We start from the raw sequence: 24,641 nt of genomic DNA, 5'->3' as shown, positions 1-24,641 counted from the left end.
TATTGTAATAATGATAATATTTAGCTAATTTATATAGCTCCGCACAGTGGGCTGAAAATCGGCTTTCATAGACATAGAGACTTGAATTTTCAAGGGTATTTTTTTTGGCTAGAAATGGATTCTGCTGATCATTACTATGCTATAAAATGTCGTACGAAGCAATTGCGTGTACAAATGAAGGAGTTATAATTTTTTTAAGAAAAATTTGTATGGCGCGGACATTAAAAATGAGGCTATCTCTGGAATCATAAGGTTGGCCGTTCTATCCTTACATACAAATAATACTACTATTTATTTGTATTTTTTTGACATACTTCATATTGTGGCGCAAGGTGCGATTTTTTTTTTAAAAATCCTCAAAGTTGAAAAAAACCCTTTTTAATGTTGATGATTCATTTTCATGCTTAAATGCTTTTAGGCTTGCAGTGTAAATAAAATATTGTAAACTAGACAAAGCATACTCATATGTAAAGCATTTAAGCATTAAAATGAATCTTCAACATAAAAAAGTTTTTTTTTCAACTTTGAGGATTTAAAAAAAAAAATCACAAGTTTCGCAACAATACGAAGTATGTCAAAAAAATACAAATAAATAGTAGTATATTTGTGTGTAAGGATATAATGGTCAACCTTATGATTCCAGAGATAGCCTCATTTTTAATGTCAGTTCCATACAAATTTTTCTTAAAAAAATGATGACTCCTTCATTTGTACACGCAATTGCTTCATACAAATTTTTATAGCATAGTAATGATCAGCAGAATCCATTTCTAGCCAAAAAAAATATACTTGAAAATTCAAGTCACTATGTCTATGAAAGGCGATTTTCAGCTCACTGTGCACAGTGTTTTGGCTTGGAGTGTAAATAAAATATTGTAAACAAGACAAAGCATACTCATATGTAAAGCATTTAAGCATTAAAATGAATCATCAACAAAAAAAAGATTTTTTTTCCACTTTAGGATTTTTAAAAAAAAAATCGCACCTTGCGCCACAATATGAAGTATGTCAAAAAAATACAAATAAATAGTAGTATTATCTGTGTGTAAGGATAGAACGGCCAACCTTATGATTCCAGAGATAGCCTCATTTTTAATGTCAGCGCCATACAAATTTTTCTTAAAAAAATTATAACTCCTTCATTTGTACACGCAATTGCTTCGTACGACATTTTATAGCATAGTAATGATCAGCAGAATCCATTTCTAGCCAAAAAAAAATACCCTTGAAAATTCAAGTCTCTATGTCTATGAAAGCCGATTTTCAGCCCAATGTGCGCCGTTTTCGTTAAAAATCACTTAAAGGGCGCTGTACAATATTACATCATAAATACAGTTGGCTTACACCTAGGATTCATAATATCTAGTGACTTACATCTAACACTTGTTTCTAGTGACTTACGACTAAGGCCTATAACTAATGTCTAAATGACATATATATTTACTTATATAGAAACTTGAGAAGCTCGAGAGGTTAAACATTGTTACATTTCATTCTTACGTTTAAACAAAAAAAAATTATTCGAAAATTTGCAAATTTTTACAAATATTTTTGTAAAAATTTCTAATCTAAATTTTGTTTCATAGAATTATTGCAATTTTTTTAGAAGCGTTCCTGTATTATTTTAATTAAATTAGATTATAAAATAAATAAACATATTTAATGAAACCGTGTCAGGCTGGGATATAAACAGGGTGCGGAAAATAGACAGTGTAAAAACAGTGCAATAATAATAATAATAATAATAATATTGGACAATTTTTATAGCGCCGCTTTTGTGAGTTATCACCTCAGGGGCGCTTGGGATTTATTTTATTTTATTCTGTACATCATGCCGTTTTATGCATCGAGTCCTGATGATGACATCAGAAAGATGACGGAGCAGTGATACATTGATGTAGGCGATTTCCTCCAGAATTCTATCCTCGAGTTCTTCCAAGGTGTGAGACAGGTGTTTAAAAACATTTTCCTTCAGGTAGCCCCAAAGGAAAAAGTCGCAAATTGCAGCCGGAAGGCCATTTTCAAGAAACATGTGGACGAAGAAGCGCCGGTGTTGTCCAGACCAAATCATGGTAACGACTGAAAATTGCACGACCCTCCCGACACAATGAGACCCCTCCCAGGTTCCTACCACCACCACACATCTGATCTTCGATGAAAGCGCTATCCAAGAATAATCTATACATTCCGAAACCCGAGATAAATTCTGTAATCCAAACTTATAAGTGTCTGCCAATAATTGCCAATTCCCAAATATTTTGCTATTTTCTTTTCATCCCGGTCAAAAATAAGGTCCTATAATAATAACAATGGCATCTTCTTCGTGAATCGTGACCGTGAACACATTTAGGTCCAAAAATCAGCTGTGTCCAATGCTGAATGGTTTTGCTTTTACAATATTTCGAAGAGCCCAATGTTTCTTGAACCTTTCTGCACAATGCGACCCTTGAATTCCTCGATATAATACTGTAATATAATGGAGGATCTTACGGCTTGTCTGCGATTTGTCCTTTGTATGGCCTTTTATTATTGCTTTGGGGTATTTTGTTGTGTTTGAGAATGGAAAATCCGTTAGCACCATAGGCAAAATAATAATGTCTATGGTTAGCACGCTATTTCTTTCTTTATAATAAATCAGTATAGGTAGGTACTCTTAATTAAGTCGAATATGGGATGTTTCTGCACGTTTGCAACACTTTTACACTCGAGATACAATTCATCGGACTGAAACGATTTAAGGTTTCTAAGACCAATAGCCTAATTTAGAGTTTTTCCTACACAGTTTATTGCCCTTTGTCCAAGTTGCCAGCTTTTCACGACCAGCAAGTAGGTACTTATGGCGGTTTTACACGACACCTTTTTTCATCCAGTTTATCTAATCGGGGTGAAAAAAGGGACGTGTTCTATTTTGATAGTTGGTACCGTAGAAACGTGTACATTTTAAGATGTACCACTAATCACTGTTTTACGTAACTATATTACGTTGAAAAATTGCATGTTTATTCAGTTTTATATTTAAAATATTAGTAAAAACACTACAATATCTATTTATTACTTATTGTGAATGTGTATTACTGTTAGGCATTGTGAATTTCGCGTGTATGTTTGATGATTGACATTTTGTTACTGCCATCTCTCATTGTTTTACGTAACTATATTACGTGAAAATGTTGCATTTCGTTCATTTTATATTTAAAATAATAATAGAAAGTTTAAGTATTAACTACAATCTGCATGTATTACTGATTGTGAATGTGTATAACTGTTAGATATTGTAAATTTCGCGTGTATGTTTGATGTTTTGACAGGGACATTTTGTACGTACATTTAATGCATAGAATAAAGAATATCCATGTGTGTTAACTTGATATTGTAACATGATTTTTAATTAATGAATAAAAACTGGTGAGTGTTTTATTTATGGAGACAGGCTTGTGAGCAGCGGCGGCTCTTGACTTTTGAGTGTGATAGGGTGCTAAGTTTGACAAATTCGACATTATTGATGCTGTTTAGTCCAAAATGTTTTTTTAGAAAATTGCGCCGCATGGATTTCCTGAAAATCTTCGTACAAAAAACCAAATTTTCGACAAAAAATTGTTTTCGAATACAACAACATCAAGAATGCTATTTTTAGTAATATTAGCACTCTAGTACACCAAAAAGTCACGAGCCGCCACTGGTTGTGAGAGCTGTTGCTTTGGCTGCTGTGTTTTGGTAGTTCCATCTCATATATTATACGAATATCGTACCGATCAAAATACGTTGATCAGGTAGGCAATTTTGCCAAGGCATATGTACCAATAAAAATTATCATGATAAAGGTTAAAAGACGAACGGGTAGACAAAAACATCGATTGGGTAATGACAAAGCTCACAAATGACAGTGACATGATTTCATAATTGTGATCGGTGGTTATGTTCAAGGTGTTGCCATTTTTGACGATTTAGTACCCAAAATATTATTTATTTTCGATCGTGTAAAGCGAAAATGTTTCATATGGGTCCCGATATGAAGATCGGTATGAAAAAAAGTATGGTGTAAAGCAGTCATTAGAACGACTTACCCGAAACACGAATCATGGTAAAGAAACGAACCGACCACAAACGGCGGATCGCGCATAATGATTTTTAAATAAAGGAACAACCGATTTTCGTTGTTGCTTTCGCCCAGATATATTATGTAGGCATATATACAATACAACATGAAAGGTTACTAATACGACAAAACAAATTAATACAGATTTAAACAGAATAAAACTTAACCTTAAATAGTACGGCTAGAATTTATAGGACATTACAAATTTCGAACGGATTTAAATTAAAGATAGTCACACTAAATATAGTAGGCAGGTAAAAGATTCCATTTATATCAATGAAATTAGTGAGAACTCAAACCCACATCCCACATCCTATCCTGCGTTAAAAAATCTAAACAGAGTGGACTTCACTTGACTTTCTTTAGCTGATTTAAGATTACCACAAAAACATTAAAGGGAACGGCTGCGCGGCCTTTTTAACACAAAGCTTAGTAATAATAATAATTGGATGACTTGTATAGCGCCGTTTTTGTGCAAAATCACCTCAAGGGAGCTGTACAAACTTATAATACATTTCTACAGTGATCTATGTTATTACTTACCTATTTATGGAGAAAATATACAGTACAATACTTACCTGGTAGGTGACTTGAGATTAACACTTAATTAATATTATCTAATTGTTTATTGGCGAAATTTAGATACTGGATTTAAGACTTAATTGAAAAATTGAATATAACTGGACTTTCTCTTAGGAATGGTATATTTAATCTAAGGGTACGACAGCTGAAAAGGTAAGTTTTTAGTTTAGACCTGAATTCTGTTGGACTTGTTATGGATCTTACTTCCGGAGGGAGTTTATTCCAAGCCTTCGGCCCAGATACACCGAAAGCGCGATCACCAAACTTAGTATTTGGCTTGCGCATAGGTTCTATCAGTCTGCCTACAGCTGATGATGTTGCTGATCTAAGAGTTGACTGCCTCAGACCAGTGTTTTCCGGGACGCATAGTTCAGAGATGTAGGGTGGGGCCATTTCATTGATGGATTTAAACACCAATTCAATTTGGATGTAAGACCAAAATACCCAACCAAACTGCTTAATTATTTTTTTGAAATCAAACGGTTTAGGAAATATCTAATACGGATACTTTATAATGTGGTTACTTTGTAATTCTGTTTGTGCAGACAAAGAAACAATAGCGAGTGTTGCTTTTACATCCAACAGAAGGCGATGTTTTAAAAAAACATGTTTTTACGTGACATATCTGACATAGGTTGTTTAGTTTTTTGGACTCAAATCCAAATTTAAATTTTGTGTGAAAAGGGCCGTGCAGCCGTTCCTCTTAAAATATTGTAAGTAAATTGCTTACCTTATATTGTTTACGGTATTAACAGTAGTAAGAGCTGTCACGCGTAAAAATAAATAGACCTACGTAGAAGAAGAAAATAAATATACGTGTTAAAGGACTTGACTTACTTTAACCAGTGATCCCTGACATTATTTAGAGTAAAAAATGTAAACGAAATTTTGGTCTCCGGTGAGATTTTTTATGTATTTTTTAAAATTATTTTTATTTCAACCAAAAACATAAAAAAATCAGTAGAAATTGAACAGCTAAGAACGATATGAGTGGACGACATGTGGAAGTATTTTTATTGTTACTGGTCGCTCTCAGCCGAGTAAAAATGTTAATGTAAAAAATAAAATAAATTAATCCAAATCTAAGACGAAACCGGGTAATACAACCAGCTTATAATTGAAATATTTAAAAAATAAAAATTCGGGAAAACAACTTTTTCATTACTATCGTGATTTATTTCTGGGGTTTTATGCCGTGTTTCGCTATCTCCTTCTTTATCCTACGTTTCGGACAGCGTTACAGTATCCATCAACAGGGCAGATGTGTAATTGATATAGGTAACCAAAAATAAATCGCGATAATACTTATGGCCGTAAAAATCTCACTAACGGCTTATTTTTTTTTTAAATTAAATAATTTCTTTATTAAATAATTAATAAATTTACATAATTTACGAATTATTTTAGTTATCATTAATGTTAACTAAAATAATTCGTAAAATTAGTTTTCACTGCTTTTGATTTTTTAATGTTCCTCTTCTATAGAAGCTGGCGCTTGTGTCTAGAAGAGTGGTGAACTTCAAGATGAAGAATATTAAGGACGGGTTGTTTCAGAGAATTTGAACAATTCATCAAATTTCAACGTTCATTTCCGGGTTCTGTGAAAGACTTATTCAAGTTCTGTTTTTACATTGTAGGCTAGTTGCATGACAAAACTGAAATAAAAACAGAACTTGAAAAAATCTTTCACAGAACTTGAAAATGAACGTTGAAATTTGATGAATTGTTCAGATTCTCCGAAACAACCCGTCCTTAGTGTTTTTAATTATGATTTAAGGAAATGTGAATATTAAAATTTATAATTAATTAAAAAGATAGTTTCATCATTTTGGTATTTTGGTATCATTAGTTTCAAAATCTTATTATTAGAAGTCAGTTGAAATATTTATAACAATACCTTCTGTATACGTCCATCCAAAACGAGAAAGCAAAATAACAACATAATAGATTTAAAATAGTGCCCAATCTAAAGAATGAGCGCGGGTCACGGATCGTGTTTACATTGATTATTCGGGAGTACAGAGTGGACTTAGAGTCTAATAAAAAAACGCAGAAAAAAGGGCCAAAGGACCCGTAAAACGTTAATGGAGGACCACCCAAGAGGTCCAGGGTCCACGAAACAACAGAGGAGACGGACCCCTGAGTAGCTATTGTTTTAAAACACTTTTTATGGTCAATTTCTAGTCCAGACGTAATTAGCCATGCTGCAGAAATCGGCAACTCTTTGGAAGAAACGTATTCGCAACTGATTTTGTGTATGTGTTTTTTTTTGTCGGTCTTTCGGAGTGGACTTTAGATTACAGATTCGAAATAATTTAGAGCTAAACATAAAACCCATCTTTTCAGACAATCATATCCGTAAATGGTAGAAATGAACACTCAAATTGAATAACTAGGTACTTATAGAAAATGTTAATTATTCAATATCTAATTTTTTTTTATTTTTTTTTTATATTTACTCCACACAGGAGGCCCTGAAGAAAATAATTTCCCTCGGGGCCTATGTCATCTTTGGGGATGCTGTGTGGAGGGTCTTTTTTTGGAGAGGAAGGAGTGAACATGGGTCTTGAAGAGTCCCATGTTGTAGGAGGGAGGAAACACAGAGGCCGGCAGTTCGTTCCACAGCCGAGCTGTTGAACTTAAGAACGAATCGTAGAAGCGACCCGTTCTCATGTGACAAGTGTCAACTGTGTACAAATGTTGGGCGCGCGTTTGGCGTGTATCCCGACTACGCACCGGTGCCGAAGGGATCAATGACGCTAGTTCCTCAGAGCATCTTCCATTGTAATACCGATAGAACAAGGACAGCATACCTACCTGACGCCTGTGCTCTAAAGATTGCAGTCCGTTTGTTAAGATTGGGGAATCTATCAAACGGACCGCCCGTTTCTGCACAGAGTCAAGGGTTTTTTTCAGGTATTTTGGGGCTCCAGACCAGAGATGGCTGCCAAATTCGACAGTAGGGCGCACTTGCGATTTGTACAGGGTGAGCAGTTGTGTACTATTAAAGTATCTGCGGGCCCTGTACAGTACGCCCAGCTTCTGAGAGGCCAACTTTACTCTGGCTTCGATGGAGCCCCCGTACCTGAGCTGGTCACTTATAGTTACACCAAGCATATCAATGGAAGGCCTGTTCGGAAGATTGCTTCCGTTGAAGGAGACTAGATTATCATTTGGATCCCTTTTAGACGTAATCAGACAGGATTGGGTCTTTGAAACATTAAATTCGACGAGATTATTTTTACCCCAGGAGGAAATACTCTCGAGATAACCGTCCATTCTCTGCTTCAAAGCCCTCCGAGCCATTGGAGTTTGTGTGCCCTTTGGGGGCTTGTCAAACAAAAAGCTATCATGAACTGTACTGTCATCCGCGTAACAGTGAATCGGTGCACATGTCAAAAGGTCATTGATGTGCAACAAAAACAAAGTCGGAGACAGAACCGATCCCTGTGGGACGCCAGCATTTATGGAGTGCGAGGAAGAGGTGAAACCGTCAGCAACCGCCTGACTATTATTGTTATCTAATTATTATTACTATTAATAGTAATAATAATTAGATAACTTGTGAAGTACCTACTGCTATACAAAAAGTCACAAATCTTTCACAGTACGCGATATTGCAAATAACTAAATGTGTAAAAAAAAAAACTACATATTCATAATTTCGTATTTACGTAGAATTAAAGTTTTTAAAGTCATTTTTGTAAATAATTAGATAGAGCCTAGGAAATCAAATTATTATTACCAGTCGTGTCCGTATATGTAAATAAATGAAGCCTAGTAAAATTGACAAGCATTTATTTCGGTTTTAAATAAAGCATCATTTCGCAATAAAAATAAATGACACCTATTTATTAATACGTTTTTTTTAAAGAAGAACAATCATTTCCAGGTTATGTATAACCTGACAATATTTGAAAATCTTCTATTGCCATCACCATATTCAATTTGGGAGGGGGGCTTTGGTACCGCCACCCGGAAACTATTTATTAGATAACCAACACCTCTGCCATAGGTCACCCCAAGTGGTTCGGTGGTTTGGTGATTTCGAGCTCACGACGCCTGGGTGGGAAGCAGAGGCGATGCCAACAACTACAAAACATATTATCACAACAACCATATACTTCTTTAGACATACGCGTAACTTTCTTAACTTGAATCAAATCAAAACAATGTACTATGCACTATGTCAATCTTTAATCGCGTATGGTATTATAGTCTGGGGAGGAGCAGACGCTGCCGCCATTGACCCGATCTTAAAATTTCAGAAACTAATTATAAAGGTTATTCTAAAACGACCGATCACAAGCAGTTCGATTGAAATCTTTAGGAGAATCTGTCTTTTGGACATTAGACAACTCTATGCCAAAAACATACTAGCACACCTATTCAAACACAGAAATGTTTTTGGTAACGTCCAAACGGCTCGTGATACTAGAACCGAACCATACAATTTCTTACTTATCCTTATAGCTAAAACAACTTTAGATACTTTGCAACAAAGCCAATACATTTCCATTAGACAGAACACAAATTATCTATCATCTATTTGTAAATGTTCGTTTGTTCAAAATATTAAATCTCAAAAGTTCTTCACCGACATCGCTGAAAATGTTTAAGTCATAGACATATGAATATTAGTAGACCTGCCCTAAGTGATTAAAAGCGTATTATTCCCTCTCCCCATACCGGTTCCATTGGAGCCGGCTGTGCTCGCGTATGGCCTCAAGTGAAATTTGAAAACGTGACGTCATCATTCTTGTGCGAACTATGGTCGAGGCGTCATCGGTTCATTTTACGAAATAACACGGCAAAATGTTGACTTGTACTATGAAAACTTGTAAAAATAGATGTGAAAAAGAGAATAAACCCAATTGTCGTATTACATTCCATATATAAGCATTATTTTACTTTATTTTAAGCATATTCACATCGTATAATATAGATCAGTTTTAGAAACATATACTATCACATCGAGAAACGTCTGGACGCGAAACACAAAGCTGGTTGGTTGCTGGGAAGTAAATTATGAACATTTATAAAAGTGTCTTAACTAAATACTTAAACGAAATATTCGACTCTGAAAATGAACCGAATTTTTTTGCCGAATTTGGACTTCGCAAATTTGTTCATAACGTGGCGAGTAATTTGCGCTCCCATGTAAAAATGTCTATTCATTCCAAAGCAGATTTTACTTTTAAGAAGTAAATGGTGATATTATAATGCGAGATGCCTATTTACTGTCAGATTGATTTATTGACGAATCACAGTCAGCTTCACTCCCTTCGTTCTTCAACAGTTGATTTTACCCCTCGCCATTATCTTCTCGTCTATTAATTCCTATGTCTGTGGTTTAAGTTTATTCTTATTAGTGCCAGGAGTGGGTTCCATGATATTTCATCAAAACTACAACTAAACAAACCTTTAAAAAGTGATATAGAGTCATTAAAAGTTATGAAACAAAAACTAGGTTAAATATTTCATGACTTTATCTCACTTTTTGCAGATGTGTTGAACTGTCATTTTCATGAGATACCCGGTCACCTGTATTTCTATGGTATGATGCTAATTGTCTTTTATTTTAAATGTAATATTGTGTTGTTATTTTTTATTCTTGTTGTAAACTGATTATGTTATAAACTGCGCCTGTTCTCAACACAGGAGTTCCTAGTGAGACAGGCACAGCACATCACCAATGTAAACTGCTTATGTTATAAACTGCACCTGTTCTCAACACAGGAGTTCCTAGTGAGACAGGCACAGCACATCACCAATGTAAACTGCTTATGTTATAAACTGCGCCTGTTCTCAACACAGAAGTTCCTAGTGAGACAGACACAGTACATCACCGATGTAAACTGCTTATGTTATAAACTGCGCCGGTTCTCAACACAGAAGTTCCTAGTGAGACAGGCACAGCACATCACCAATGTAAACTGCTTATGTTAAAAACTGCGCATGTTCTCAACGCAGGAGTTGCTAGTGAGACAGTAAATGTAATTGATGAATAAAAAAATAAAATAAAAACCACTGATCGGTCAATCAATTATCGAGGATCAAAAATCACATGTCCATGGTTAATGACACCTGATGGTACGTGGCCCTGGGATTCAAAGTACCTAATTCGTAATAAAATGACGGGGAATGTCCGAAATGATGATCAAACCACGAGACTGTGTCGCCCCGAGCCACGCCGTTAACCGCGGGGTATCCATTAGTTCATACCCGATACAAATATTATACACAGTTATTGACTGGGTATGGGCAGCCGGAGCTTCTTCCCACACTGAGGCGGTATTTGAGTCTTTATAGCGAGGGCTTCTGCAAAAATACATCAGTGTGATGAGTCCGTGGCAAAGCAAAAATTGTGATTTAGAGATGCAATATTTTAATACAAAAAAAGTGAGCTTATAAAATTCATAACCTTATTGGCGTTGGATACGGGCAGTTGGGACTCATATGCGCCTCAAATCAGTGTCTTTAAAATTATATACAAAATAAAAGTGACATTTGTAAGCATTTTATCTTTCATCAGTCAAAATTATCAAATTATTTAAATAAAACAACATTTTTTTATTATACCTAGTCACCTTTACGGCGAGATATTCACAATCTTTTCAAAAGCGTATCTCAAACAAACTTGTTTGTTGCTAGCTGATGTAGCTATGTACATATACAATCGCGAACTTCTCTGTAGGCCTTTTTAAGATATACAATTCCGTAGTACTTTATGTTGATGTATCTCATAAGGTTTAGCCCAAGGGGGTATTTCACTATGTCGGGCTAAATATCTGACTAGCTATTCGTTGGCTGGATTTAAAGATCAGAATAACTTCGTTATTCAACGGCGACCGTTTCACCATTGTTTCGAACTTCCGGATAGATAACACTCGAAATAGTCTGGCAACATCGCAAAATGTTTGCAGTTACTCAATCTACTGCCACGGCTGTCATGCGTCACAGTCCGCACACCGCGAAGTGTGCATTTTTTTGGTTATGTTATGTTGATTATCAGGTCATTTTAGATAGATTCGTGTCGAATTAATACATTGTTTCTTATTTTGAACACAATCAAATAATTCAGGATGGATCATACAAGCATTCAAATTCATTCTACAAAATTCGACTCACTTCTCAGCTGTTAAACTCGGAATGTTTTGACGCCATCTTTGATTCGAGGAATAGCGCCTTACGTGAAGTTCGAGCACTGATTAGTCAAATCTAACTTTAACCCGAGCGTTAGCGTTATTCAGATATAGTGAAAACGAAAAAAATGACTAATCCGCGGATTAGTGCTTGGTCAGAACATAATCAGAGATAGTGAAATATCCCTTTAGAGTAATAATAATAATTATTACTCTAAGGGTTTAGCCAGCGTTAGTGTCCGAAAATATTGTTTTACGACTTGACTACAAAACATTGACTTTTCTCTACTTTCTTTAAATAAAATACGCATATATAAACAACCCGGAAGGAATTCTCTAAATCATAGTGAAAACCCTGTCAAAATCTGGTGCATAGTTTAGAAGAACTAAGCGAACAAACAGACAGAAGCGGATAGCGACTTTGTTTTATACTATTTTGAAATGTTACCTTGAAAAATATGTATGTTTGTATTGCTGCTATTTTTTTGATGATAAATAAATAAATAAATTATATTATTATTTTAGAATGTACGTTATGTGCAGAGATGTGCAAAATGGGTACCCAAAACCATTTGAAATGCAAAATGGAAATGGGTCAAAACTTTTCCATTTGAAAATGCAAAATGGTTTTTAGAAAAGCATTTCAAATGCAAAATGCAAAATACCTATTTTCAAAATGCATTAAAAATGCAAAATGGTTTCTCAGGTCAAACAATTAAAATAATTATAGAATTTTTAAACAATTTTGTCATTTAATAATGGATATCAATGTAGAACAAACATATTACATGATGGTAAATCCAAAAACACCACGACTACAGATTATGAAACCACAAAAAATTTTCGGGGTATCTACTAATGTTGCCAACGTAAAAACATAGAAACTGCTATCTAACATTTAATATTACAGCGTCGGCCATGTTCAGTATTTGAATCAGTATGTTTTGTAATGGTATCACTCAATTGCCAGGGCTCCTACCAGGGAGCAACTTGACAAATGTAAATTATCTCTCATAGCGAGGTTGAGGACTGACTGATATTTGGGGCTTAGGAAAAAAAGATGAGTGGAGAAAGTAGGAAGAATGTTGCAAAAAAGCATTTGAAATGGAAAATGCATTGAGAAAAGCATTTAAAATGCAAAATGGTTTTTAAAAAAGCATTTAAAATTCAAAATGGAAAATACCCATTTTGCATTTTGCATTTCCATTTGAAATGGATTTATTTGAAATAAAGCACATCTCTGGTTATGTGCTTGTAAAGCGACCTAGATGTGATTTTTCACAAAAAAATAAATGCTTTCAGAATTAGTCAAGTTTTTATTAGAATTAATAATAAAGTGAGACGGTTATAGTGACAACCCTATTTTGTAAAAACCGTTTTAAATAATAATTCTTCTACACCCGTTTAGTCATTAAATGGTTTTCAATGAAGATATAATCAAAAATTAATTGAATGGGTAGGAACCGAACACGTAATTTGTCGCCTACGTACAAATATAAAATAAATAAAAAATAACTTTTAGGGCCTTACTAATAAACGTGTTTTAAATTTTAAACAACTGATAAACAAAAGTTTGCCATAATGGTTGTTTGCCAGTAGAGTAAAATTTAAAACACGTTTATTAGTAAGGAGGAAATCTATAAGGCAGAATGGAAACTGTTTCTCAAGGTAGATTAATTCTGGAAAGTATTTAAATGTTTTTTTTATGTGAAGACGGTTCATTGCTGTAGATGAGTTTTTAATAGTCACAAATTAAAAGAATTTAAATCCAGTGGGAGGTAAGGCTTATCTTATGGTATTGTAATGGTTATGTAAGTAATACACGCAATAGCGCTATTAGGTAAGGTATTCGAGACTACAGCTTTGAAAATCAAATTAAATTCAAAGAGAAATCTAAATAAATTTCAGTTGATACTATCTTCTATCGGACGTTAGCTATCAGGCATATGATAAAACTTAACAATCAAACAAATTAAAACTTTACCTGTAAAGCTTTTTTATGCTTATGATAAGAGACACGAATATTTTTCGTTCGCAACTTTTCAAAAAATTTCCTTTCCAAATATTTATTTGCCTAACGTTTTGACAAACTTGAATAGCCAATGGAATGCTATTTTAGCTAACGTTACGCCATTTTTTTTGCTAAAAAATAATATCACTTTTATCGCAAACTAAATGAACTCCCCAGCGTTGCTCGGGCTTCACACCGAGTTTTTCACAATCAGACTTTGACAGTGACCTTCCTCTTGTTTTGAAGGTCAAGTGTTTCACAGTTTCACCAAAGTTTCACCAAAATCGGAATAAAACTGTAGATTTGTATACAAATCATATTCACGCCGCACAGTGGACTAAAAATCGCCTTTCATAGACATAGAGACTTGAATTTTCAAGGGTATTTTTTTGGCTAGAAATGGATTCTGCTGATCATTAATATGCTATAAAATTTCATATGAAGCAATTGCGTGCACAAATGAAGGAGCTATCATTTTTTATGAAAAAAAATTATGGCACTGACATTAAAAATGAAGATATCTCTGGAATCATAAGGTTGGCCATTATATCCTTACACAAAGATATACTACTATTTATTTGTATTTTTTTGACATACTTCGTATTGTGGCGCAACTTGCGCTTTTTTAAAAAAAAATCCTCAAAGTTGTGTGCGCCGCCCGCCCGTCACAGCCAAGCAAATTTATATAAGGCTGGCCGCATACATACGTTTTCCGTATTCGATTTACGAATTCGTTTTCCGTATTCGGAATTCCGTGAGACTAGTGCAAACGTTCGTTTTTCTTCATTCGGAATGTATAAACGTCAGTACCAGTGTTGCCAACAAGGGCGATACATCGCCATTTAGGCTACTCAGAGCGAGAATCGGCGCCGAAAAAATCTAAAAGGCGACTGGTCGCCAATTAAGCTACTTCAAAAACATCAATTTTAAACATGTCCCGAAATTCTCTAGCCACCCTCCGCATGAATTTTTTTTATTTTTTGGGGACAAATTTTATTTTTTTGAAATTCTCTAGCCACCCCCCCCCCCACGAAATTTTTATTTTCACGTAAAAACATCAATTTTAAACATGTCCCACCTAACAGCAAATTCGGCTACTTTACGCTACCTTATGTATGAGAAACGGCGATATTAGGTCAAGATCCGTTGGCAACACTGTATTACGAACGGAAAATTTCCGTACGTTTGCGTCGGCACAAACAAAATGTATGGAAGAGCTGCGTTCCACATGACGTCATTAGGTTTTTTCCATTCGGTTTCTCCGAACGCGCCGGCTTGCATTCGGAACGTGCGTAAGGAATTTGTTCCGTTCGGAATTAAAACGAACGTGTGCGGCAGTTAATGTATTTTCTACTGATTCCTTGCATTCGGATGTCCGAATACGGAAAACGAATTCGGAAATCGAATACGGAAAACGTATGTATGCGCCCAGCCTAATAGAGAAAGTACCACCGCTTTACCGAAAAATAACACAGCTTTTTCAAAAAATTTCACTATAAATATAGCGAATTTCGCAGAAAAATCACGCGATTTTTTTTCTACGATAATATTTTTTCCAATATAAAAGTCAAATTTAATTTTCGGTAAGCTAAAAGATTGCCCGAACACAAAAAATACATTACGTAAAATAAATAATTTACAATGTTTTTGTTCGGCTCAAATACCAAAATAACAATGGCGAGATACAAAAACAGATGCTGGGTGCATTTTGACATTAATAAACAAAGTAAAATGAAAGAAAACATGTTTACTATTCGACACGCCAAATACAAAAGGACATTATGAAAAAAGATAATAATGGAGGCATTGGGTAATTAAAGAATTATTGTTTTGTTTTTAATTTACAACCGTTGACATTTTTACAATCGGTAGGACATGTCAAAGAATTACGAAATTACCTTGCGACTCTTGTGAGGTCCTTGTACTGAGTAAAGAGACAGTTTTTCAAATTAAGTTTGGCGCCGATTTGCCAAGGAGCCAAGGCGCTGATCAAAACCTAACACAGCTTCTTTGTGGTTGGCAAATATATTTCTTCACTCCAAATAAGCTCATCGCTTGTTATAGTGTGTCAGGTGTGTTAATTGACACCTTGAGGGTGTGTTTATTTATTTGCATAAAGCCTGTGACAGACCAAGCTATAAGCGCGCTATATTTGCGTGACTAGAGGTTTTTGAGATGTGGTCCTATAGAAGACTGTGAGGAATTTCCTGGAGAGACCATATTACAAATGAGGAGGTTCTCCAAAGAATCGAAGGAGGAAGGCACCTGCTCAGGACCTTGTCCGAAAGGCGTGCAAGATGGATCGGCCATGTTATACGACAAGAAGGCCTCTTGCATGTCATAATGGAGGGTATGACCGAGGGGACCAACTCTAGGGGACGAGAGTACCTGGAGGACCTGCTGGTGGACGTGCGCTGCTCATCATATGCACAAGTCAAAAGAGCCGCACAAGACAGGGAAGAATGGAAGAGGAGATTAGATGAAATTGCTGCAAACCAATCCCAGGATTGAAACCAGAAAGAGATTTGCGTGGCTTGACCTATTTCAGAATATCGCTCGCCATATATTCCCATTGATAGTGTATGGCGAGCGATAGATACGCTGAAATAGGCTAAGCCACAATGCGTACAGCGTAATGTGTCGCCTACCTAAAGACGTCCCAGATATAACAGTGGTGTGTTGCGTGTTCGTGTGCCTAGAGCAAGCTGAAGCTAAAGTAAGCTCAATTTTTCCTTACTTTTGGTGAAATTGATTAGAAAATGTTCTAATATATAAATTCTTTCTTAAATAGATATTCAATTTCATTGACTTGTCAAAAGGTTTTATGTAAATTGGCGATAACCGTTTTCTTTCAAATTGATTTAGATCACACTTCTAGGGGTTACCTGTTCAGTGGTCATTACAATAATAAATGGAATACATTTATAACGCAATTTTCGTAAAACTGTCACCTCAAGGATGCTAACTATCCAATGGAACGAAGGCTAGCCATATTTAGGTTTCATCGCTCCTTCAGCGATGGTTGCCTAATTTAGGTAGAAGATTTTTTTCGAATTTATTTAAAATTATTTCGAGATTCCCTCAAACAGCTTAATTATAAAACCTACAAATATGGGATGAACTACGAAATGTAAGTGAGTTCATTGGCTTTAAATCACAATAAGCAGTTTATACGTTTCCAGATAAATATTTGGAGGTATGATTTTTTTTAATGGGAGTGGCTGAAATTTCCATCGCTCGAGGTATTTATTTTGTAAATACCCCATCGCTCGAGTGATTCGTAGTTTCTTAATGCTGCTGTTTATGCATGCTAATATGACAAAAATCACACATAATAAATTCACTTAGGTTCGTAGTTTCTTAATGCTGCTGTTTATGCATGCTAATATGACAAAAATCACACATAATAATTCACTTAGGACGTTATTATATCATTATAGGCTAGTTGCTTGACAAAACTGAAATAAAAAACAGAACTTGAAAAAATCTTTCACAGAACTTGAAAATGAATGTTGAAATTTGATGAATTGTTCAAATACTCCGAAACAACCCGTCCTAATTCATTTTAATTGTGAAGAACCAAAAACTCGACGAAATTTGTTTTGCGAATTGTAAGACCAGTGGCTCATTCGAACTTAACTCCATTGAAAAACCTGGCCAAACCATCAAATTTAAAAACGGGAGGGGCAGAATGACATTGCAACTGAGATGCCATTATTCCAAGGGATTCGGTCATAAAGTTGACAAAAAGCAGATAAGCTGTAGAGATGGTGGTAGACACTTTAAATGGGCTCCAGTTACAGGAGACCGATGTGGAACCGGTTCTTTATCCAGTTACTTTTTAAAGTGGTAACTAACTAACCATTACGCCGTTTCCGCGCAGGGGTAGGCAGAGAGGACGGACCGCCTAATTAACATTCATACATACCCTTCTATTATTCTGATTCTTGGCACGGACTGACCCAAGTATCTGATTCACTCGCGTCTTCTTTGTTGTCCCCGACTTAATTTACCTGAATACGATAGAAAGAATTTGTCGGAGAAAGCGTGGATTGAATTTGAAAAGAAAAGTACATTTGTATTAACATTTAATTCTGTGAACCCAAATTTTTTTTCAGATCGTTTCGAGCTAAGAATGTTTTTACCAATTTTGTACTTATTGATGTAATTTTTTTCTCTTTATCTCTCCACACTTTCTTTGTGATTTAAAATTTGTCTCTTCATCCCTACGGACACTTTCTTCTTATTTAGTATTTTTTGTTATTATTGGAAATTCACAGTACATTTTACTACAAGTTATAAGGTACTAAATATTAAATTATACAAAGTTAATGTACCTATTATATATGTCCTTAAATTTTAATGCGATGCACCGCCTGCGTCCGCCTGTTTTGAGTTATGCAAGAAAAAAAACGCAAAAAAGTGCCGTTTATTTTATTTTGCAAACGTTCAAGCACAAATACTCAAATGTTTTACGATCATTTTATAAAGAAATTAATTTGCCACATTATATCATAAAACCATAACCGAAAATGAGTTCGTAAGTAAGAGATTTTCAATTTTAAATCAGTTTTTATAAGCCTGAAAAATTATTTAATTTATAGATTTTACAAAAAAACAATCGATCATTTCAAAGGCCAAGATGTGTTCTACTCGAAGTTTTAAGTAACGCATATAAAACATTTCTAAGGGTTTAAATTTTCAAACCAAAAAGACATGATTTTGCATTACTAGGTAGTGCATGGCCTTAGGTACATACGTAATAGGTACATTATCTTTGTATAATTTAATATTTAGTACCTCATAACTTGTAGTATAATGTACTATGAATGTCGAAATAAAAAAAATAAAAAAATTTTAAAAAATATTCTAAAAAGGAACCAGTTAAGTATAAAAATAACCAGTTCCTCAGATAAATGATATTGACGGTACCAGGGACAGCAAAGGAACCGGTTTAAGGACCATCTCTAATAAGTTGTAAGCTGCAATAGCCAAGGGCTAGGAGGTGATATAGGGCAGATAATAAAGCTATAATGATGGACCAACACACCCACACACACACACACAGGGCAGAACTGGGGGTGGTTTGAAGAGGACCACACAGGAAGATGGTCATTAATCATTCTAGTAGCAGTTGAGGTTTTTTCAACTCAACTCATATTCAATTTTAAGGCTATTTATAATAACCAATGTAAAACGCACTTGAAGTGATTGTTTCACAAAATGGTCCTTTATATAGTCAGCATTTTACTATTGTTGGTATATTATTTTTTTTGCAATGGATACCTATTATTAATTAAGGCGATGCACTACGTCGTGGATTATATTTTGAATCGCGCCGCTATCAATAACACACCTTACATAGATGGCGATAAGGCTTGAATTCCCGCTTCACACCATCCACCTGTTTTGATTTATGCAAGAAAAAAGCATGGCCAAAAAGTGCCTTTTATTTTATTTTGTGGATGTTCGGCACAAATATTTAAATGTTTTTCGATCATCTTATAAATAACTTAATTTTCTTAACTTTAAAGCAGTATTATTTTTTTTTGGGCTTATAAAAAGACTTATCTAAAAAATACTCGATTATTTAAAAGGCCAGGATGTATTATTAGGATGCTTTAATTAAATACTCGCAGTATTTAATTAAAGCATTTGAAACATTTCTAGGCGACCAAATTTTCAAACCAAAAACACATGAATTTAAATTACTACGTAGTGCATCGCCTTAAACAATATAATTTCTTTAAACTGTTCTGTGTGGTGAAAATTATCATAATATAAACAGAATCTCTTCCGGTAAGCGATAAAGTACCTACTTATAATATATTCTATCGGATTAGCAATGGGCCGTGACTCATTTTATTAAGAGTAGAAGCCACGGTACCAGCTCAATATTTTCGTATGGCTCAAAGAGTCGAGTCAATTGAACGACGGCTCAATTGAACGATGGCTCAATTGAACAACGGCTCAATTGAACGACGGCTCAATTGAACAACGGCTCAATTGAACGACGGCTCAATTGAACGACGGCTCAATTGAACGACGGCTCAATTGAACGACGGCTCAATTCAATGACGGCTCAATTCAACGACAGCTCAATTGCAAGACGGCTCAATTGAAAGACGGCTCAATTTAACGACGGCTTAATTGAATGAAGCCTCAAATGAACGACGGCTCAATTGAAAGACGGCTCAATTGAAAGACGGATCAATTGAACGACGGCTCAATTGAACAACGGCTCAAAATTGAAAAGAGCGTATGAGCAATGAGAATACTGTCCTCGGCCGATACAGCTACCCTGGTACAGCTCCCCCAGTACGGCTCTCGCGCTAATGCTCCCAGCGTATGAATGATTGTACGACTCTTGGCACTGGTATGCCGCCTTCGTACCACAAGGTAAATATATGATGAGACACCTCACAAGAGCACCCCTATCTGTACAAAGGCAGGGGAGCTATGTCGCCACCCGGTTGGGCAGCGTGGTGAGGCGGGTTAATGTAGGGGCTGAAGGAATGGATTTATTAATGCGGGGAGGAAAAACAGAAGCCGACATCAACTGTGGACGGGTGTTCCGCTCATGTACGTCGTGCATCGATGCACCGAGGGTCAATGCTCCTTATTTTTTTTTTTTTTTTTTTTTTTAATAGTCGGAGGCGGTTTACTTACGTTCCCCGCGAGCACTTAGGCCATAGGCCCATTGTACTATCTCCCATTTTACCTCATTCCCTTGCCAGTAACCCGGTCCCTTTTATGAAGTTCACCAGGGCTGTCATTGGATATGTGGCGATGTCTTCTGGTTCCACACTGTGTCTTCCCAGGTATCTGAGCCTTATTCCCAGCAGAGCGGGGCATTGGCACCATAGGTGAATTGGAGTCTCTTCCTCCTCTTCACATTTCCTACAGATGTTGGTGTTTTCCACTCCCAATATCTGCATGTGTCTCCTGAGATGGCAGTGTCCCGTTAATAGTCCTACCAGTTCCCTCAGTGAGTTTCTGTCCATATCGAGTAGTTGCCTGGTTCGGTTAGGGTCCGGTCCGTTTATGAGTACTTTAGATTGCCTCATTCCGGGTGCCTTCTTCCATTCCTTCCAGTGTTGGGATTTGACCCACCTCTTGATATGTAGTTTGGTGTGGCAAGCTGCTACTCCTACGGCCGGCTCAGATCCCACAAGTGGTGCTTTCGCCCCTTTCCTTGCTAGTTCGTCAGCCCGCTCGTTGCCCTCAATACCTTTATGTCCTGGTACCCAGAGCAGGGTTACTTTATTGATGGTCGCCAGTTCTATTAGGATAGTCCTGCATTCCATCACCAGTCTGGAGCTCCTTAGAGCAGGCTGCATTAAAATACAATTAGAACAGACTCAGCATGCCCATATTGCGTCTGTGCATTAGAAATGGCAATCGGTCTGTTAACAATGGATTGTCAATAAGACGGACCGCCCTCCTTTGCACTGAATCAAGAAGAGAATCTGTTACCGTTCAATTGAGGCGTGGTACGGTTTACCGGGATTCGTACGAATACGGCTCGTCCAAGACCTAGCTCAATCGAGCGTCTCGATCGTGAACGACTCATCGCTATATCAGATGATCATTTTTACTCCAGATTTGAAATGATTACTATTTTTTTAATTTTGTAGAAACAAACTTTCTCGGTTTTCACCTAGGCAAATCAAGTTCCATTCTGTGACTTTCATGGGTAACAAAAGCTAAAATTTTGTCATACATAAATATGAACAATTGTTAAAATTTAACTTTGTTGTGAAACAATATATAAAACTCTTAAATTCATTTTTGCTATAATATATCATAAAATTAAAAATTCACATATTTTTGCAGCGAAAAGGGAATGTGTGTTATCTTTGAAATGTCTCAACTTCAAACAACAACAAAAAATAATGGTGCTTACAAAAGAAAGGGTTTCTTCATAATGTTATTTTATAGTGACCGGATACAAACAATATCAAAATGATAATTCAACAAACAAAAAAAAAACCTGTTGAACTATCACTGTGTTGAGTTATCATGGAACCTTTAATTATCATAAAGTATTCTGTACAAAATTGTGAAATCCTGAACGCAATACCAGATCAAAAACCTTATTTTATATACAACATTTCAAATCGAAATACGCACAAAACTCCTTGCTCGGGCGTATCTGCAAATCTTATAATGCCTTAAGCGATATTGACATTTTCCACTGTACCCTTAAATCGTTTAAAATCAAATTAACCTTACTATGTGCCTAAGTTAAAAATATTACTTCTGTATTGTTTAGTATTCTCTTTTTAATCATTTTTCACACACACTATGTACTTTATTACTTTTGATTAATTTCTAGCTTTTATAAATATTATAAACGGAACTTAACTGGTTTAAATCATGTTCTATATTTTATGTTCAATAATTTTTTTAAAAAAACTGTATGTTTCCTAAATAAACTAAAATAAAAAAATATTAAAAAGAAAAGTATGGGTTCACTGCCATCTAGTGGGGAAAACAGAAAGTAAAGTTTTGTATTTCAGAGAATTTTTAATGCTTGCTTCAATTTCTTGTCACTAGAGGGCAGTAGTTTTAAAGAATGTTTACATTATTTTGTTCAGGCTGTTGCATTTTTTTTCACAACAATGTTTACACAAATTGAAAAAAAAAAAATTATAAATCAATTTAAAATTTGCAGCAATGAGCATTTTTTGTCAGTAATACATATTTCAAACACATAGAGTTAAAAAATGTTATTTTTGACTTTGTGGTCTTCATAACCCCGAACATTATTATTCTGTATGTACTGCACACCCTACGAAATCAGAGATGCGAAAACTCCTCATATTTCTATTGTAAATCAGTACCTACCCTGAGTTTTAATTTTTAGTGCATGTATTCCAATGTCCATTACCACCCTACCACCACATAATCTCTTCATCGGTATTCAGGGTTGTCCCCAGGATACGCCTCACGATCCTAAACAATTTGCACAGAATTGTAACATATTATTCCGGAAATATCCTGGATATAAAATATAAAGATTCCTACCTTGTATCCTGGTGCTGCGCCCCTCCGTTGGTCCGTATCTCAGTCTCCGGGGGCTCGGGCTGCGAGTGGAAGATCCGGTCGTAGTTGTCCACGAGGATCTCCACCACCACGTTGTAGAACTTTATGTCCATTATGGAGGCCACGGTCTCTTCCTCGGGCCGGAGCAGGGTGGGGCCGAAGCACACTGAGATGTTGGACACAGTCATGAGGTTCTTGTCCGATTTGGCCGCCACACTGGGAATGAAATGAAGGTGTAAGTCGTGAAATAAGTTGTGCGAATCTTTTTGTAAGTTTGCTGCTTGCAGTTATATTTAACTTATTAACCGTCGCGCCGTTTCCAGCAAGGATCGACAGAGAGGATAGATCTCTATACAACTCTGTCTCGGCACATACTCCTTACTTTATTCACACTCATACATACTCTTCTGTTATTCCAACTCTTGACATGACCCGACTAAATGTCTTCCTTGGACTTCCTCAACTTCTACAATTCACTATTGTATCACATTAATCCTTACACTCCTTTCTCCGTTTGTCCGCTTTATATGTCCAAAACCATCTATGGTTTCAGCCCGTGAAACGCACCCTGTGAAGCCCACATTATGAAACAATGTTAATAAACAACAATAATAATTAATGATGTTATTTCCATTAACCATTACATATTATTGTTACTTTCATTCCAATGTCTAGATAAAATAAAAATAAATAAAACCGGGCACCCCTGTATAGTCACCAAAAGTATCAAACCACTTGGGGTGACATATGGCAGAGATGTTGGTTATCCAATAAATGTTTGAAAATCCCAAATTGAAAATTAAAGGTAACTCACTTTTTTAAATGCCTGACGACAATCTCCAGCATCTCGAAGTTAGTCTTTGGTAATCTGTAAACCAGAGTGTGGACATCGTTGATTCGCAAGTGCCTCACGTCTTGTTCTGAAACAAAAAGCCACACCAACTTTAAAATAAGTGTTAAATAATTTAAGCATATAATTTTTTTATGATTTGCCCTATCATAATTTCTTCCCCTTTACAATTTTAGGATCAGGGTCGCATTCCCTACATGTCCCTTATCCTCAGTAATTTGATGGCCAAGGTAAATTGCAAACCGAGTGCATGAATGTATATTGAAATAGTGCTACGATGCTAGTACCTAAGACCCTTCGTCCACAGGAATACGTGAGTATCCGATACTTATGTTGTGTACTTATGTCGCAAATCATGAGACCCACATCACCACCGATCACTGTTAAGTCCAAAACTAATGCTTTCATAACCTCACTCGCAACCAAGCATTTGTTGATTTGTTGTAACCTTTGATGATTTAAAAGAGAAGATAGGTCACTGAGACAATGCGCGTGGTTGTATGTGCGATCATAAAGGTAGCAGCCAAAAAAAATATGCGTTGAAAAAGTGAAGATAATATGGTATGATACAGTTAAATATGATCGAAGGAAATAAGGATGGATTAGCGCAGTTGGTAGAGCACAGTTCCGGCAAGACGAAGGTCCTGGGTTCAAGCTTTTTGTTTCAAATTTTCGAATGAGAATCGATAATATTATCTTCAATAATTAACTATTATTATTACTAGCTGTAGACCGCATGCGTTGCTGTGCTTCAGTCTGTCTGTGCACTTAGAGAAACAATAAAGAAAGATAAAAGTTTTTTCCCGTCAAAGGTGACATCTATACAGGGTGTATCGGCACTAACCCGACAAACTTTAACCAGCTATTCAGTTTCAGTTTCACTGCCGGCAACCCGGGCGTTTATTTTAT

The 24,641-nt window shown here is 35.8% G+C and overlaps 1 protein-coding gene across 4 annotated transcripts in view; it reads right to left on the bottom strand.

Annotated features, from left to right (window-relative positions):
• Positions 1-24,641, bottom strand: part of Graf (GTPase regulator associated with FAK) — a 398,790-nt gene that overhangs the window by 34,898 nt on the left and 339,251 nt on the right. For all 4 annotated transcript variants that reach the window (XM_089644800.1, XM_089644801.1, XM_089644802.1 and 1 more), the window contains 2 exons: positions 23,697-23,802; positions 22,865-23,098 (listed from right to left, as the gene is read on the bottom strand). In XM_089644800.1, coding sequence (XP_089500926.1) covers positions 22,865-23,098; positions 23,697-23,802 — 340 coding nt within the window. The remainder of the gene's footprint in view (positions 1-22,864; positions 23,099-23,696; positions 23,803-24,641) is intronic.

This window comes from Hesperophylax consimilis, chromosome 21, assembly GCF_061612785.1.
Source record: "Hesperophylax consimilis isolate HC1 chromosome 21, BYU_Hcon_1.0, whole genome shotgun sequence".
NCBI lineage: Eukaryota > Metazoa > Arthropoda > Insecta > Trichoptera > Limnephilidae > Hesperophylax > Hesperophylax consimilis.
The sequence above is the reverse complement of the archived record's forward strand: the minus strand, read 5'-3'. Positions and strand labels throughout refer to the sequence as shown.